We start from the raw sequence: 16,023 nt of genomic DNA, 5'->3' as shown, positions 1-16,023 counted from the left end.
TAACACCTTACCCCCAACTCCATGCCCCCTAACCTTCTGAAGCAACCTCTTGTGCGGCACCTTACCAAATGCCTTTTGAAAATCGAGAAACATCACATCCACCGGTTCCCCTCTGTCTACCATACTAGTCACATCCTCATAGAATTCCAATAAATTCGTCAAACACGACTTCCCCTTAACGAATCCGTGCTGCGTCTGCTCTATCAAACCATTCCTTTCCAGGTGCCTCGCTATTTCTTCTTTGATGACGGATTCAAGCATTTTTCCAACAACAGACGTTAAACTAACCGGCCTATAATTCCCTGCCTTTTGTCTGCTACCTTTTTTAAACAGCGGCGTAACATTAGCTGTTTTCCAATCTTCCAGCACTTCCCCGGAATCCAGCAAAGTTTGGTACATAATCACTAAGGCATCTACTAAAGCTGTACAAAAGCTGGCATCGAATGTTGCAGTTGTATAGAATGTTGGTTAGACCACATTTGGAGTACTGTGTCCACTTCTAATTGCCATACTACCAGAAGCACATGGAGACCTTGGAGAGAGTGCAGAGGAGTTTCACCAGGATGCTGCCTGGTATGGAGGGTCTTAGCTATGAGGAGAGATTGAGCAAATTGGAGCTGTTCTCCCTGGAAAGACAGAGAATGAGGGGAGATCTAATAGAGGTACATAAGATTATGAAGGGTATAGATAGAGTGAACAGTGGGAAGCTTTTTCCTAGGTTGGATACGAAAATCACGAGGGGCCACGGGCTTAGGGTTAGACAGGTGAGGTATAATTCAGATGTTAGAGGGAGGTTTTTCACACAGAGGGTTGTGGGGGCCTGGAATGCACTGCCATGTAAGGTGGTGGAGGCAGGCACGCTAGAGTTGTTTAAGGCTTACCTAGATAGGCACATGAGCGGACTACAGATGGAGGGATACAAAAGAATGTTCTAGTTAAGGATCAAGAGCCTCAGGACTTTCCTGGGAATCAATAACTTTACTAATATTGATTGGAATAGCTATAGCTCCAGCTCATTAGAGGGATCAGTTTTTGTACAAAGCGTGCAGGAAGGTTTTTTTGACTCAGTATGTAGATAGACCAACTAGAGGTGAGGCTATATTGGATTTGGTGCTGGGAAATGAGCCAGACCAGGCGTTAGACTTGGAAGTTGGTGTGCATTTTGGTGATAGTGACCACAATTCGGTTACGTTCACCTTAGTGATGGAAAGGGATAGGCATGAACCTCGGGTCAGTAGTTATAGTTGGGGGAAGGGTAATTATGAGGCTATTAGGAAAGAATTAGGAAGCTTAGGTTGGACTAGGAGACTACAGGGTCTGGGAACGTCCGAAATGTGGAGTTTTTTCAAGGAGCAGCTACTGCGAGTCCTTGATATGTATGTCCCTGTCAGGCAAGGAGGAAATGGTCGAGCAAGGGAACCGTGGTGCACTAAAAAAGTTGATTCGCTGGTTAAAAGGAAAAAGGAGGCTTATGTCAGGATGAGACTTGAGGGTTCAGGTAGTGCACTGGAAAGCTTTAGATTGGCTAGGAGGGAGTTAAAGAGTGAGTTAAGAAGGGCTAAAAGAGGACATGAGAAGACTTTGGCTGATAGGATTAAGGAGAATCCTAAGGCGTTCTATAGATATGTTAAGAACAGAAGATTGGTTAGGGCAAGATTAGGGCCGGTTAGAGACAGCAGTGGGAAGTTATGTGTGGAACCGGAAGAGATTGGAGAGGCATTGAACCAATATTTCTCTTCGGTATTCACGCAGGGAGACATAAATGTAGCTGTGGAGAACACTGGGTACAGGGTTGTAAACTGGACAGTATTGCAATTGATAAGGAGGATGTGCTAGATATTCTTGAGGGTTTGAAAATAGATAAGTCCCCTGGGCCGGACGGGATTTACCCTAGGATTCTCTGGGAGGCAAGAGAGGCGATTGCAGAGCCTCTGGCTCTGATCTTCAGGTCGTCGTTGGTCACAGGTATAGTGCCACAGGACTGGAGGATAGCGAATGTTGTCCCATTGTTTAAGAAGGGGAACAGAGACTTCCCCGGGAATTATAGACCAGTGAGTCTTACTTCTGTTGTGGGCAAAGTTTTTGAAAAAATTATTAGGGATAGGATTTATAGTTATTTAGAGAGTAATGAATTGATTGGAGATAGTCAGCATGGTTTTGTGAAGGGTAGGTCGTGCCTTACTAACCTTATTGAGTTTTTTGAGAAAGTGACCAAAGAGGTGGATGGGGGTAAGGCAGTTGACGTGGTATATATGGACTTTAGTAAGGCGTTTGATAAGGTTCACCATGGAAGGCTTCTGCAGAAAATGCAGATGTATGGGATTGAGGGTAGTCTAGGAAATTGGATCAGGAACTGGCTAGCAGATAGGAGACAGAGGGTGGTGGTTGATGGTAAATATTCGTCATGAGGGGTGTCATAGTTTACAGAGAGACTTGGACAAGTTGCAGAGCTGGGCCGAGAGGTGGCAGATGGAGTTTAATGCGGAGAAGTGTGAGGTAATTCACTTTGGCAGGAATAACAGATGTGTAGAGTATAGGGCTAACGGTAGGACTCTGAATAGTGTTGATGAACCGAGGGATCTAGGTGTATGTGTACATAGATCCCTGAAAGTTGGGAATCAAGTAGATAAGGTTGTTAGGAAGGCATACGGTGTCTTGGCGTTTATTGGTAGGGGGATTGAATTTAGGAGCCGCAACGTCATGTTGCAACTGTACAAAACTCTGGTGCGTCCGCATTTGAAGTATTGTGTGCAGTTCTGGTCCCCACATTATAGGAAGGATGTGGAGGCATTGGAGAGGGTGCAGAGGAGGTTTACCAGGATGTTGCCTGGTATGGAGGGGAGGTCCTATGAGGAGAGACTGAGGGATTTGAGGTTGTTTTCGTTAGAAAGAAGGCAGCTAAGAGGGGACCTTATTGAAACATATAAGATGATTAGAGGTTTAGATAGGGTGGACAGTGATAGCCTTTTTCCTCGGATGGAGAAAGCTAGCACGAGGGGGCATAGCTTTAAATTAAGGGGTGGTAATTATAGGACGGATGTCAGAGGTAGGTTCTTTACCCAGACGGTGGTGGGGGAATGGAATGCCCTGCCTGCTGCAGTTGTAAATGCGCCTAGTTTGGGGGCGTTTAAGAGATCTGTGGACAGGTGTATGGATGGAAAAGGATTGGTTTAGGTTAGAGGGTCATTGCTTTTTTAATTGGTCGGCGCAACATTGTGGGCTGAAGGGCCTGTTCTGCGCTGTGATGTTCTATGTTCTAATAGATTCCTATGGACGTCCAACATATTTTGTGGCTCACCTGTCTCTTACGTTGGATCTACTGGGGATCTTCCGTTAATGTCTGTTTCAGCCGTGTATGTTTATTGGTGTCTCTTTTTTTACACCCACAGGTGATTCGGTCCGCCTTGTTGTCCAACAAGGGGCATACACACGGTGGGTCGTGCGAGGGCTGCTCTTGGATGTTGCTTCGAGAGTTGCCTAGTGCTTCACGTCGTTAGTGTACGCTTAAACTGGACCAACTGACGGGCAACACGACAGCTCAGTGACTATCACTGTTTGCTGTGCAGTTACAGGGACCCGGGTCGGATCTCCGACTTGGGTCGGTGTCTGTGGGAGTTTGCACATTCTCCCCGTGTTTGCGTGGGTTTTCTCCGGGTGCTCCAGTTTCCTCCCGCACCCCAAAAACGTGCTCATAGGCTGATTGGTGTTAATGAATTGTCCCTAAATTGGATCTCCCTTAATCTGGCGCACATATAATTCCCTAAATTTGCATCCCTTTATTGCGGAGTCCAAGAGGCGCAGACAAAAGTGGTAGGTAGGAGGAGGATTGGAATGAGGCACTCACTGAGTGTTAAAATGGGCGGCGTGGGCTTGTAGGGCCCAAGGGCCTGTTTCCTGTGCTGTGTTGTTCTTTGTTCATGGCGCACTATCTGTAACCCCCATGACTTGCCTGGGCTTGAAACTTCTCACTTACTGTCCTGTCTGGAGACAACACACATCTCTTTAACCTGTGCTTATCACTCTCTCCACTCACATTGTCTGTACCCTTGAGACTTGTTACCTGTAAAGACTCGCATTCCAACCATTATTTTGTAAATTGAGTTTGTGTCTTTATATACCCTGTTTGTGAATAGAACTCCCACTCACCTGATGAAGGAGCAGTGCTGTAAGAACTAGTGGTTTTTGCTACCAAATAAACCTGTTGGACTTTAACCTGGTGTTGTGAGACTTCCCCCATCATCACAGGCGGTACATTCATTTGACAGTGTTGTATTACAGCCATGGACAGGTTCATCTTCAGACTGACACAGGCCAGGATTGCAGAATGAGTGTCTGCAGTTTTCATTCTGCACCCTTTCAACTGACAAACAGCCAGATGCACAGCTCTGACCCTGAATCCCCAAGCTGAGGCTGTGTCCAAGACACACAATACTGCCCTAACCTCTGCAATTCTCTCTCCAGCCCTCACTCCTTTCACCATGCCAGTGCTGATAATGAGAGCCAGAGGAACAGCAAGAATCCAGAGATTGAAAAGTCAAATCTCAGGCCACAGTTTGTGAATTTAAATACAAATTTTAAACATCTATTTCAAAAAGCTGCCTAAGCAAAAGTGGCTCAGATGCTGTGAGAATGTTAGTAAAAACCACAGCCATTGACACACAGCCTTCAGGACAGCAGAGTTTTAGATTCTGCAGTCTGGATGCTCTGGAACAAACAGGGATGTGAGGGGCTTACTGGACCACATCACACGGTAGGTAAGAATCAATCTATCTTGCTAAGAGACTGGAGTCTCAGGAATACTCTGGGAAGAGTAGGAGCACAGCATTTGGAGGGGGGGTAAGTAGGAGCACAGCATGGGGCGGGGGGGAAGTAGGAGCACAGCATTGGGGGGGGGGGGAAGTAGGAGCACAGCCTGGGGGGGGGGGGGGGGGGGAAGTAGGAGCACAGCATTGGGGGGGGGAAGTAGGAGCACAGCCTGGGGGGGGGGGGGGGGGAAGTAGGAGCACAGCATGGGGGGGGGAGTAGGAGCACAGCCTGGGGGGGGGGGGGGGGGGGGGGAGTAGGAGCACAGCATTGGGGGGGGGAAGTAGGAGCACAGCCTGGGGGGGGGGGGGGGGGGAAGTAGGAGCACAGCATTGGGGGGGGGGAAGTAGGAGCACAGCCTGGGGGGGGGGGGAAGTAGGAGCACAGCATTGGGGGGGGGGGTAAGTAGGAGCACAGCATGGGGCGGGGGGGGAAGTAGGAGCACAGCATTGGGGGGGGGGTAAGTAGGAGCACAGCATGGGGGGGGAGTAGGAGCACAGCATGGGGGGGGTAAGTAGGAGCACAGCATGGGGGGGGAGTAGGAGCACAGCATGGGGGGGGGTAAGTAGGAGCACAGCATAGGGGGGGGAGTAGGAGCACAGCATAGGGGGGGGAGTAGGAGCACAGCATTGGGGGGGGGGGTAAGTAGGAGCACAGCATGGGGCGGGGGGGGAAGTAGGAGCACAGCATTGGGGGGGGGGTAAGTAGGAGCACAGCATGGGGGGGGAGTAGGAGCACAGCATGGGGGGGGTAAGTAGGAGCACAGCATGGGGGGGGGAGTAGGAGCACAGCATTGTGGGGGGGAGTAGGAGCACAGCATTGGGGGGGGGGTAAGTAGGAGCACAGCATAGGGGGGTAAGTAGGAGCACAGCATAGGGGGGGGAGTAGGAGCACAGCATTGGGGGGGGGTAAGTAGGAGCACAGCATTGGGGGGGGGTAAGTAGGAGCACAGCATTGGGGGGGGGAGTAGGAGCACAGCATTGGGGGGGGGGTAAGTAGGAGCACAGCATTGGGGGGGGGGTAAGTAGGAGCACAGCATTGGGGGGGGGAGTAGGAGCACAGCATTGGGGGGGGGGAGTAGGAGCACAGCATTGGGGGGGGGTAAGTAGGAGCACAGCATTGGGGGGGGGGTAAGTAGGAGCACAGCATAGGGGGGGGAGTAGGAGCACAGCATTGGGGGGGGGGTAAGTAGGAGCACAGCATTGGGGGGGGGGTAAGTAGGAGCACAGCATTGGGGGGGGGGAGTAGGAGCACAGCATTGGGGGGGGGGAGTAGGAGCACAGCATTGGGGGGGGGGTAAGTAGGAGCACAGCATTGGGGGGGGGGATAAGTAGGAGCACAGCATTGGGGGGGTGGTAAGTAGGAGCACAGCATTGGGGGGGGGGGTAAGTCGGAGCACAGCATGGGGGGGGGAGTAGGAGCACAGCATTGGGGGGGGGGTAAGTAGGAGCACAGCATGGGGGGGTGGGGGAGTAGGAGCACAGCATGGGGCGGGGGGAGTAGGAGCACAGCATGGGGGGGGGGGGGGAGTAGGAGCACAGCATGGGGCGGGGGGAGTAGGAGCACAGCATGGGGGGGGGGGGGGAGTAGGAGCACAGCCTGGAGGGGGGGGGGAAGTAGGAGCACAGCATGGGGGGGGGGAGTAGGAGCACAGCATGGGGGGGGGGGAGTAGGAGCACAGCATGGGGGGGGGGAGTAGGAGCACAGCATGGGGGGGGGGAGTAGGAGCACAGCATGGGGGGGGGGGGGAGTAGGAGCACAGCATGGGGGGGGTAAGTAGGAGCACAGCATGGGGGGGGTAAGTAGGAGCACAGCATGGGGGGGGTAAGTAGGAGCACAGCATGGGGGGGGGGAGTAGGAGCACAGCATGGGGGGGGTAAGTAGGAGCACAGCATGGGGGGGTGGGGGAGTAGGAGCACAGCATTGGGGTGGGGGAGTAGGAGCACAGCATGGGGGTGGGGGAGTAGGAGCACAGCATGGGGGGGGGGGGAGTAGGAGCACAGCATGGGGGGGGGGGGAGTAGGAGCACAGCATTGAGGGGGGGGAGTAGGAGCACAGCATGGGGGGGGGGGAGTAGGAGCACAGCATGGGGGGGGGGGAGTAGGAGCACAGCCTGGGGGGGGGGGGGGAGTAGGAGCACAGCCTGGGGGGGGGGGGGGAAGTAGGAGCACAGCATGGGGGGGGGGAGTAGGAGCACAGCATGGGGGGGGGGGGAGTAGGAGCACAGCATGGGGGGGGTAAGTAGGAGCACAGCATGGGGGGGGTAAGTAGGAGCACAGCATGGAGGGGGTAAGTAGGAGCACAGCATGGGGGGGGGAGTAGGAGCACAGCATTGGGGGGGGGAGTAGGAGCACAGCATGGGGGGGGGTAAGTAGGAGCACAGCATGGGGGGGTGGGGGAGTAGGAGCACAGCATGGGGGGGGAGTAGGAGCACAGCATGGGGCGGGGGGGGGAGTAGGAGCACAGCATTGGGGTGGGGGAGTAGGAGCACAGCATGGGGGTGGGGGAGTAGGAGCACAGCATGGGGGGGGGGGAGTAGGAGCACAGCCTGGGGGGGGGGGGGGAGTAGGAGCACAGCCTGGGGGGGGAAGTAGGAGCACAGCATGGGGGGGGGGGAGTAGGAGCACAGCATTGGGGGGGGGGAGTAGGAGCACAGCATGGGGGGGGAGTAGGAGCACAGCATGGGGGGGGTAAGTAGGAGCACAGCATGGGGGGGTGGGGGAGTAGGAGCACAGCATGGGGGGGGAGTAGGAGCACAGCATGGGGCGGGGGGGGGAGTAGGAGCACAGCATTGGGGGGGGGGAGTAGGAGCACAGCATGGGGGGGGAGTAGGAGCACAGCATTGGGGGGGAGTAGGAGCACAGCATTGGGGGGGGGGGGGAGTAGGAGCACAGCATGGGGGGGGAGTAGGAGCACAGCATGGGGCGGTGTGGGGGGGGCGCGGGCACTAGGAGCACAGCATGGGGGAGAGTGAGTTATCCTGGAATGATAACTAAGGCTGAATATTCCCTGTCTGTTTCCAGTGATGTTTCTGAGTAAGAAACCCAAGGAGAAAGAGCTGGACTCTAAAAGCCAGGTGATCGAGGGAATCAGCAGGCTTATCTGTACTGCCAAACACCAGCAAACCATGCTCAAAGGTAAGGAACGATCCAACCAGAAAACCACAGCCCAGTACCAGCTTCACAGAGCGGAACCGAAGTATAAACCCATCAACACCATCTCCAATCACAGTCAGAGCGAACACCGTGTCCAATCACAGTCAGAGCGAACACCGTGTCCAATCACAGTCAGAGCGAACACCGTGTCCAATCACAGTCAGAGCGAACACCGTGTCCAATCACAGTCAGAGCGAACACCGTGTCCAATCACAGTCAGAGCGAACACCGTGTCCAATCACAGTCAGAGCGAGCACCATCTCCAATCACAGTCAGAGCGAACACCGTGTCCAATCACAGTCAGAGCGAGCACCATCTCCAATCACAGTCAGAGCGAACACCGCGTCCAATCACAGTCAGAGCGAGCACCATCTCCAATCACAGTCAGAGCGAACACCGCGTCCAATCACAGTCAGAGCGAGCACCGTCTCCAATCACAGTCAGAGCGAACACCGTGTCCAATCACAGTCAGAGCGAACACCGTGTCCAATCACAGTCAGAGCGAGCACCGTGTCCAATCACAGTCAGAGCGAACACCGCGTCCAATCACAGTCAGAGCGAGCACCGTGTCCAATCACAGTCAGAGCGAACACCGCGTCCAATCACAGTCAGAGCAAGCACCGCGTCCAATCACAGTCAGAGCAAGCATCGCGTCCAATCACAGTCAGAGCGAACACCGCGTCCAATCACAGTCAGAGCAAGCACCGCGTCCAATCACAGTCAGAGCAAGCATCGCGTCCAATCACAGTCAGAGCAAACACCGCGTCCAATCACAGTCAGAGCGAACACCGCGTCCAATCACAGTCAGAGCAAGCACCGCGTCCAATCACAGTCAGAGCAAGCACCGCGTCCAATCACAGTCAGAGCAAACACCGCGTCCAATCACAGTCAGAGCAAACACCGCGTCCAATCACAGTCAGAGCGAGCACCATCTCCAATCACAGTCAGAGCGAACACCGCGTCCAATCACAGTCAGAGCGAGCACCATCTCCAATCACAGTCAGAGCGAACACCGCGTCCAATCACAGTCAGAGCGAGCACCATCTCCAATCACAGTCAGAGCGAACACCGCGTCCAATCACAGTCAGAGCGAGCACCATCTCCAATCACAGTCAGAGCGAACACCGTGTCCAATCACAGTCAGAGCGAACACCGTGTCCAATCACAGTCAGAGCGAACACCGCGTCCAATCACAGTCAGAGCAAACACCGCGTCCAATCACAGTCAGAGCGAACACCGCGTCCAATCACAGTCAGAGCGAACACCGCGTCCAATCACAGTCAGAGCGAGCACCGCGTCCAATCACAGTCAGAGCGAGCACCGCGTCCAATCACAGTCAGAGCGAACACCGCGTCCAATCACAGTCAGAGCGAGCACCGCGTCCAATCACAGTCAGAGCGAGCACCATCTCCAATCACAGTCAGAGCGAACACCGCGTCCAATCACAGTCAGAGCAAACACCGCGTCCAATCACAGTCAGAGCGAGCACCGCGTCCAATCACAGTCAGAGCGAGCACCGCGTCCAATCACAGTCAGAGCGAGCACCATCTCCAATCACAGTCAGAGCGAACACTGCGTCCAATCACAGTCAGAGCGAGCACCATCTCCAATCACAGTCAGAGCGAACACCGTGTCCAATCACAGTCAGAGCGAGCACCATCTCCAATCACAGTCAGAGCGAGCACCATCTCCAATCACAGTCAGAGCGAACACCGCGTCCAATCACAGTCAGAGCGAGCACCATCTCCAATCACAGTCAGAGCGAACACCGCGTCCAATCACAGTCAGAGCGAGCACCATCTCCAATCACAGTCAGAGCGAACACCGCGTCCAATCACAGTCAGAGCGAGCACCATCTCCAATCACAGTCAGAGCGAACACCGTGTCCACAGTCAGAGCGAACACCATGTCCACAGTCAGAGTGAACACCGTGTCCACAGTCAGAGCGAACACCGTGTCCACAGTCAGAGCAAGCACCGTGTCCAATCACAGTCAGAGCGAGCACCGCGTCCAATCACAGTCAGAGCGAGCACCGCGTCCAATCACAGTCAGAGCGAGCACCGCGTCCAATCACAGTCAGAGCGAGCACCGTGTCCAATCACAGTCAGAGCGAGCACCGTGTCCACAGTCAGAGCGAGCACCGTGTCCAATCACAGTCAGAGCGAGCACCGTGTCCAATCACAGTCAGAGCGAGCACCGTGTCCAATCACAGTCAGAGCGAGCACCGTGTCCACAGTCAGAGCGAACACTGCGTCCAATCACAGTCAGAGTGAGCACCGTGTCCAATCACAGTCAGAGCGAGCACCGCGTCCAATCACAGTCAGAGCGAGCACCGCGTCCAATCACAGTCAGAGCGAGCACCGCGTCCAATCACAGTCAGAGCGAGCACCGCGTCCAATCACAGTCAGAGCGAACACCGCGTCCAATCACAGTCAGAGCAAGCACCGCGTCCAATCACAGTCAGAGCGAGCATCGCGTCCAATCACAGTCAGAGCGAGCATCGCGTCCAATCAGTCAGAGCGAGCATCGCGTCCAATCACAGTCAGAGCGAGCACCATCTCCAATCACAGAGCGAGCATCGCGTCCAATCACAGTCAGAGCGAGCATCGCGTCCAATCAGTCAGAGCGAGCATCGCGTCCAATCACAGTCAGAGCGAGCATCGCGTCCAATCAGTCAGAGCGAGCATCGCGTCCAATCACAGTCAGAGCGAGCATCGCGTCCAATCACAGTCAGAGCGAGCATCGCGTCCAATCACAGTCAGAGCGAGCACCGCGTCCAATCACAGTCAGAGCGAACACCGTGTCCAATCACAGTCAGAGCGAGCACCGCGTCCAATCACAGTCAGAGCGAGCACCGCGTCCAATCACAGTCAGAGCGAGCACCGTGTCCAATCACAGTCAGAGCAAACACCGTGTCCAATCACAGTCAGAGCGAACACCGTGTCCAATCACAGTCAGAGCGAGCACCGTGTCCACAGTCAGAGCGAGCACCGTGTCCAATCACAGTCAGAGCGAGCACCGTGTCCAATCACAGTCAGAGCGAGCACCGTGTCCAATCACAGTCAGAGCGAGCACCGTGTCCAATCACAGTCAGAGCGAGCACCGTGTCCAATCACAGTCAGAGCGAGCACCGTGTCCACAGTCAGAGCGAACACTGCGTCCAATCACAGTCAGAGTGAGCACCGCGTCCAATCACAGTCAGAGCGAGCACCGCGTCCAATCACAGTCAGAGCGAGCACCGCGTCCAATCACAGTCAGAGCGAGCACCGCGTCCAATCACAGTCAGAGCGAGCATCGCGTCCAATCAGTCAGAGCGAGCATCGCGTCCAATCACAGTCAGAGCGAGCATCGCGTCCAATCACAGTCAGAGCGAACACCGTGTCCAATCACAGTCAGAGCGAGCATCGCGTCCAATCACAGTCAGAGCGAGCATCGCGTCCAATCACAGTCAGAGCGAGCATCGCGTCCAATCAGTCAGAGCGAGCATCGCGTCCAATCACAGTCAGAGCGAGCACCATCTCCAATCACAGTCAGAGCGAGCATCGCGTCCAATCACAGTCAGAGCGAACACCGCGTCCAATCACAGTCAGAGCGAGCACCGCGTCCAATCACAGTCAGAGCGAACACCGCGTCCAATCACAGTCAGAGCGAGCATCGCGTCCAATCAGTCAGAGCGAGCATCGCGTCCAATCACAGTCAGAGCGAGCATCGCGTCCAATCAGTCAGAGCGAGCATCGCGTCCAATCACAGTCAGAGCGAGCATCGCGTCCAATCACAGTCAGAGCGAGCACCGCGTCCAATCACAGTCAGAGCGAACACCGCGTCCAATCACAGTCAGAGCGAGCACCGCGTCCAATCACAGTCAGAGCGAGCACCGCGTCCAATCACAGTCAGAGCGAGCACCGTGTCCAATCACAGTCAGAGCAAACACCGTGTCCAATCACAGTCAGAGCGAACACCGTGTCCACAGTCAGAGCGAGCACCGTGTCCAATCACAGTCAGAGCGAGCACCGTGTCCAATCACAGTCAGAGCGAGCACCGTGTCCACAGTCAGAGCGAGCACCGTGTCCAATCACAGTCAGAGCGAGCACCGTGTCCAATCACAGTCAGAGCGAACACCGTGTCCAATCACAGTCAGAGCGAGCACCGTGTCCAATCACAGTCAGAGCGAGCACCGTGTCCAATCACAGTCAGAGCGAGCACCGTGTCCACAGTCAGAGCGAACACTGCGTCCAATCACAGTCAGAGCGAGCACCGTGTCCAATCACAGTCAGAGCGAGCACCGCGTCCAATCACAGTCAGAGCGAGCATCGCGTCCAATCACAGTCAGAGCGAGCACCGTGTCCAATCACAGTCAGAGCGAGCACCGCGTCCAATCACAGTCAGAGCGAGCACCGCGTCCAATCACAGTCAGAGCGAGCACCGCGTCCAATCACAGTCAGAGCGAGCACCGCGTCCAATCACAGTCAGAGCGAGCATCGCGTCCAATCAGTCAGAGCGAGCATCGCGTCCAATCACAGTCAGAGCGAGCATCGCGTCCAATCAGTCAGAGCGAGCATCGCGTCCAATCACAGTCAGAGCGAGCACCGCGTCCAATCACAGTCAGAGCGAGCACCGCGTCCAATCACAGTCAGAGCGAGCACCGCGTCCAATCACAGTCAGAGCGAGCACCGCGTCCAATCACAGTCAGAGCGAGCACCGCGTCCAATCACAGTCAGAGCGAGCATCGCGTCCAATCAGTCAGAGCGAGCATCGCGTCCAATCACAGTCAGAGCGAGCATCGCGTCCAATCAGTCAGAGCGAGCATCGCGTCCAATCACAGTCAGAGCGAGCATCGCGTCCAGTCAGAGCGAGCATCGCGTCCAATCACAGTCAGAGCGAGCATCACGTCCAATCACAGTCAGAGCGAGCACCGCGTCCAATCACAGTCAGAGCGAGCACCGCGTCCAATCACAGTCAGAGCGAACACCGTGTCCAATCACAGTCAGAGCGAACACCGTGTCCACAGTCAGAGCGAGCACCGCGTCCAATCACAGTCAGAGCGAGCATCGCGTCCAATCACAGTCAGAGCGAGCATCGCGTCCAATCACAGTCAGAGCGAGCACCGCGTCCAATCACAGTCAGAGCGAGCACCGCGTCCAATCACAGTCAGAGCGAGCACCGCATCCAATCACAGTCAGAGCGAACACCGTGTCCCCTCTCACTGCACCCCATCACCCCACACACTCCCGCCCCCACACACACACCACCCTCTCTACAGCTAAACTGTTTAACAATAGCAACTGTGTGAGATCTCAGTGCCCCAGATCCCTGCAGCCTGCCCACCTGCTGAGCTCTGACATCCCTCACTGCCTCTCACCCATTCCTTTCGGATTAGTGGTGAGGTGTGCACTGTGTCTCAGTCAGTGTTTGCTCTGCATTGAAGTGAGTTTTATTCACATTTGGTAGCACAAGCTTTTGGAGCACTGCTCCTTCATCAGGTAATGAAGCCCACGCTACCAAATAAACCTGTTGGACTTTAAGTGTTGTGAGACTTCTTACTGTGTTTACCCCAGTCCGACACCAGCATCTCCACATCAGGGGGCGAGTGAACAGGTTATAAGAGAATTGTGTGTTGTGTTGACTCTCTGACTGATGAATATTTTTGGTTGTGTTCCAGTTTCGATTGATGGTGTCGAATGGAACGATGTTAAATTCTTCCAACTGGCTGCACAGTGGCCAACTCACGTCAAGTACTTCCCTGTGGGAATATTCGGTTACTCCAAGACAGTGTGACAGCTGGAATCGGACTGTGCACAGTGCTGCCTAACCCTTTCCTGTGAAATCACTCGGACTCTGGCACTGATCTCTTGTTTTTTTATTTAAAAGCCAGAGAGAAACGTTGAGATTTTTTTAATTTAAGTAGCAGATGATTGAGCGTGGATTCCAGAGGGAGCGCACCTCGGACAGCTCTCCCCACGTAGGCACTTTTTAGAACATTGTCACCCACCTCAATTCATAACTTCCAAATAAAGAGAAGCAGGCGGCAATCTGCCTGGAAAAAACTGCTGGAAATGTTTCTTAACAACAGTCGACTGAACATTCTCACACACACCGACACACACACACACATTGTTGTAGGTAAAATAATATAGAACATAGAAAAACTACAGCACAAACAGGCCCTTCGGCCCACAAGTTGCACTGATCATATCCCTACCTACTAGGTTTACCTATAACCCGCAATCCTATTAAGTCCCATGTACTCATCCAGAAATCATCCAGTCCTGGGAAATACCCTCCAAGAATTAGAGAGGATAGAGGGAATTTTGAAGGGTGAAGGGACCCAGGCTGAAGTAATTATACACATAGGAGAGAAGGACGTAGGACGGCAAAGCAGGGGGGAATGTACGTCGGCAATTCAGGGAGTTGGGGGCCAAGCTGAAGAGCAGGACCTCCAGGATGGCATTCTCTGGGCTGCTGCCTAGTAACAGCAGGGCTAGGAATAATGAGATCATTGAGCTGAATGTGTGGCTGAGGGATTGGTGCAAGGTAGAGGGCTTTACTTTTGTCGATCACTGGGAAGTATTTGTGAGAGGAGGGAACCTGTGCAGGAGAGATGGGGAACATTTGAATGGGAGGGGGAACAAATATCTTAGCTGGAGTGTTTCGGCAGGGTTTAAACTAATGGGGGGGAGGGGGTGGTGGGGACGAGACTGATAGCTTATTAGGCACTGGGATTGGGAGCGAGTTGGGTGATAGGGTAGGTTTGGTTGAAAGGAAAATTGTCAGGGGGAAGGAGGATCCGAGTGGGCCTGGAGGGTTGGATTGCGTATGTTTCAATGCGAGGAGTGCGACGGGTAAAAGGGATGAGCTTAGGGCCTTGATGTTCGTGAGGAATTTAGATGTGGTGGCAGTGATGGAGACGTGGTTAAAGGAAGGGCAGGACTGGCAGCTGAATATTCCTGGGTATAAGTGTTTTAGGTGTGACAGAGAAGGGTTGAAGAGAGGTGGTGGGGTGGCGTTGATAGTTAAGGAGCACATCACAGCAGTGCAGAGGGATTGAGTCGCTGTGGGTGGAGTTGAGGAATAGGAAGGGAGCGATTACTATGCTAGGGATGTACTATAGGCCACCCAACAGCTCAAGGGCAGTGGAGGAAGGCATTTGTAAAGACATTTTAGATAGGTGCAGAAAGAATAGGGTGGTTGTAGTGGGTGACTTTAATCTTCCTGGAGTGGATTGGAAGATGCCTAGAGCTGGGGGTTCGGATGAGGAAGAATTTGTAAAATGTGTGTTGGAAGGGTCCCTGGAACAGTACGTAACTAGCCCGATTAGGGAGGGGGCTATACTGGATTTAGTTTTGGGTAATGAGCCGGGTCAGGTGGTTGAGGTTGAGGTAGGCGAACATGTGGCTAACAGTGACCACAAGTCCATCTACTTTAGGATAAAAATGGAAAAGGATGAGTGCTGTCTGAAGGGGAGGGTGCTGAACTGGGGGAAGGCAAGCTATAGCCGGATTAGGAAGGTGCTGAAGGAAACTGACTGGGAGAGGTTGTTAGCGGGTAAGTTCAAGGGCAAACTAAAAATGTTGCAGGAAAGACGTGCCAGTAAAGAGGAAGGATAGGAAAGGTAGGATTAGCGAGCCGTGGATTACAGGGGATATTGAGGACTTGGTCAGGAAGAAGAGAGAGGCATATGTTAGGTCTAAGCAACTGGGAACGGAGCGAGCACTGGAGGAATATAGAGAGAGTAGGAGGGAGCTCAAAAGGGGAGTTAGAAGGGCAAAAAGGGGGCATGAGATGGCTTTGGCTGATAGGATTAAGGAAAATCCGAAGGCATTTTACTCTTATACTAGGAACAAGAGGGTAGTTAGAGGGAAATTAGGACCTCTTAGGGACAAAGGAGGGGAATTATGCGTTGAGTCTGAGGGAATTGGGGAGATCCTGAATGAATACTTTGCGTCGGTATTCACGAAGGAGAGGGGCTTGGTGTCTTGGAGGGAGCTGTAGACCAGTTGAAGAAAATATCCATTACGAGGGAGGAAGTGTTAGGGATTTTAGGTAGCATAAAAACTGATAAAGCTCC

General features: G+C 53.7%; 1 protein-coding gene across 4 annotated transcripts in view; it reads left to right on the top strand.

Annotated features, from left to right (window-relative positions):
- The window catches only part of LOC145337674 (phosphofurin acidic cluster sorting protein 2-like), a 489,510-nt gene extending 475,479 nt beyond the window's left edge, over window positions 1-14,031 (top strand). For 2 of the 4 annotated variants that reach the window (XM_080182493.1, XM_080182494.1), the window contains 2 exons: window positions 7,827-7,940; window positions 13,618-14,030. In XM_080182493.1, the coding sequence (XP_080038619.1) occupies window positions 7,827-7,940; window positions 13,618-13,733 (230 nt within the window). In that variant the 3' untranslated portion in view covers window positions 13,734-14,030. Of the gene's footprint in view, window positions 1-7,826; window positions 7,941-13,617 lie in introns of all 4 variants that reach the window. The other 2 variants (XM_080182492.1, XM_080182495.1) reach the window with 2 other exon arrangements.
- Window positions 14,032-16,023: the final 1,992 nt, after the last annotated feature.

Source organism: Carcharhinus amblyrhynchos, unplaced genomic scaffold (assembly GCF_965287045.1).
Source record: "Carcharhinus amblyrhynchos unplaced genomic scaffold, sCarAmb.v2.hapA scaffold_58, whole genome shotgun sequence".
Taxonomy (NCBI): Eukaryota; Metazoa; Chordata; class Chondrichthyes; order Carcharhiniformes; family Carcharhinidae; genus Carcharhinus; species Carcharhinus amblyrhynchos.
This window is presented reverse-complemented; position numbering and strand designations above follow the sequence as displayed.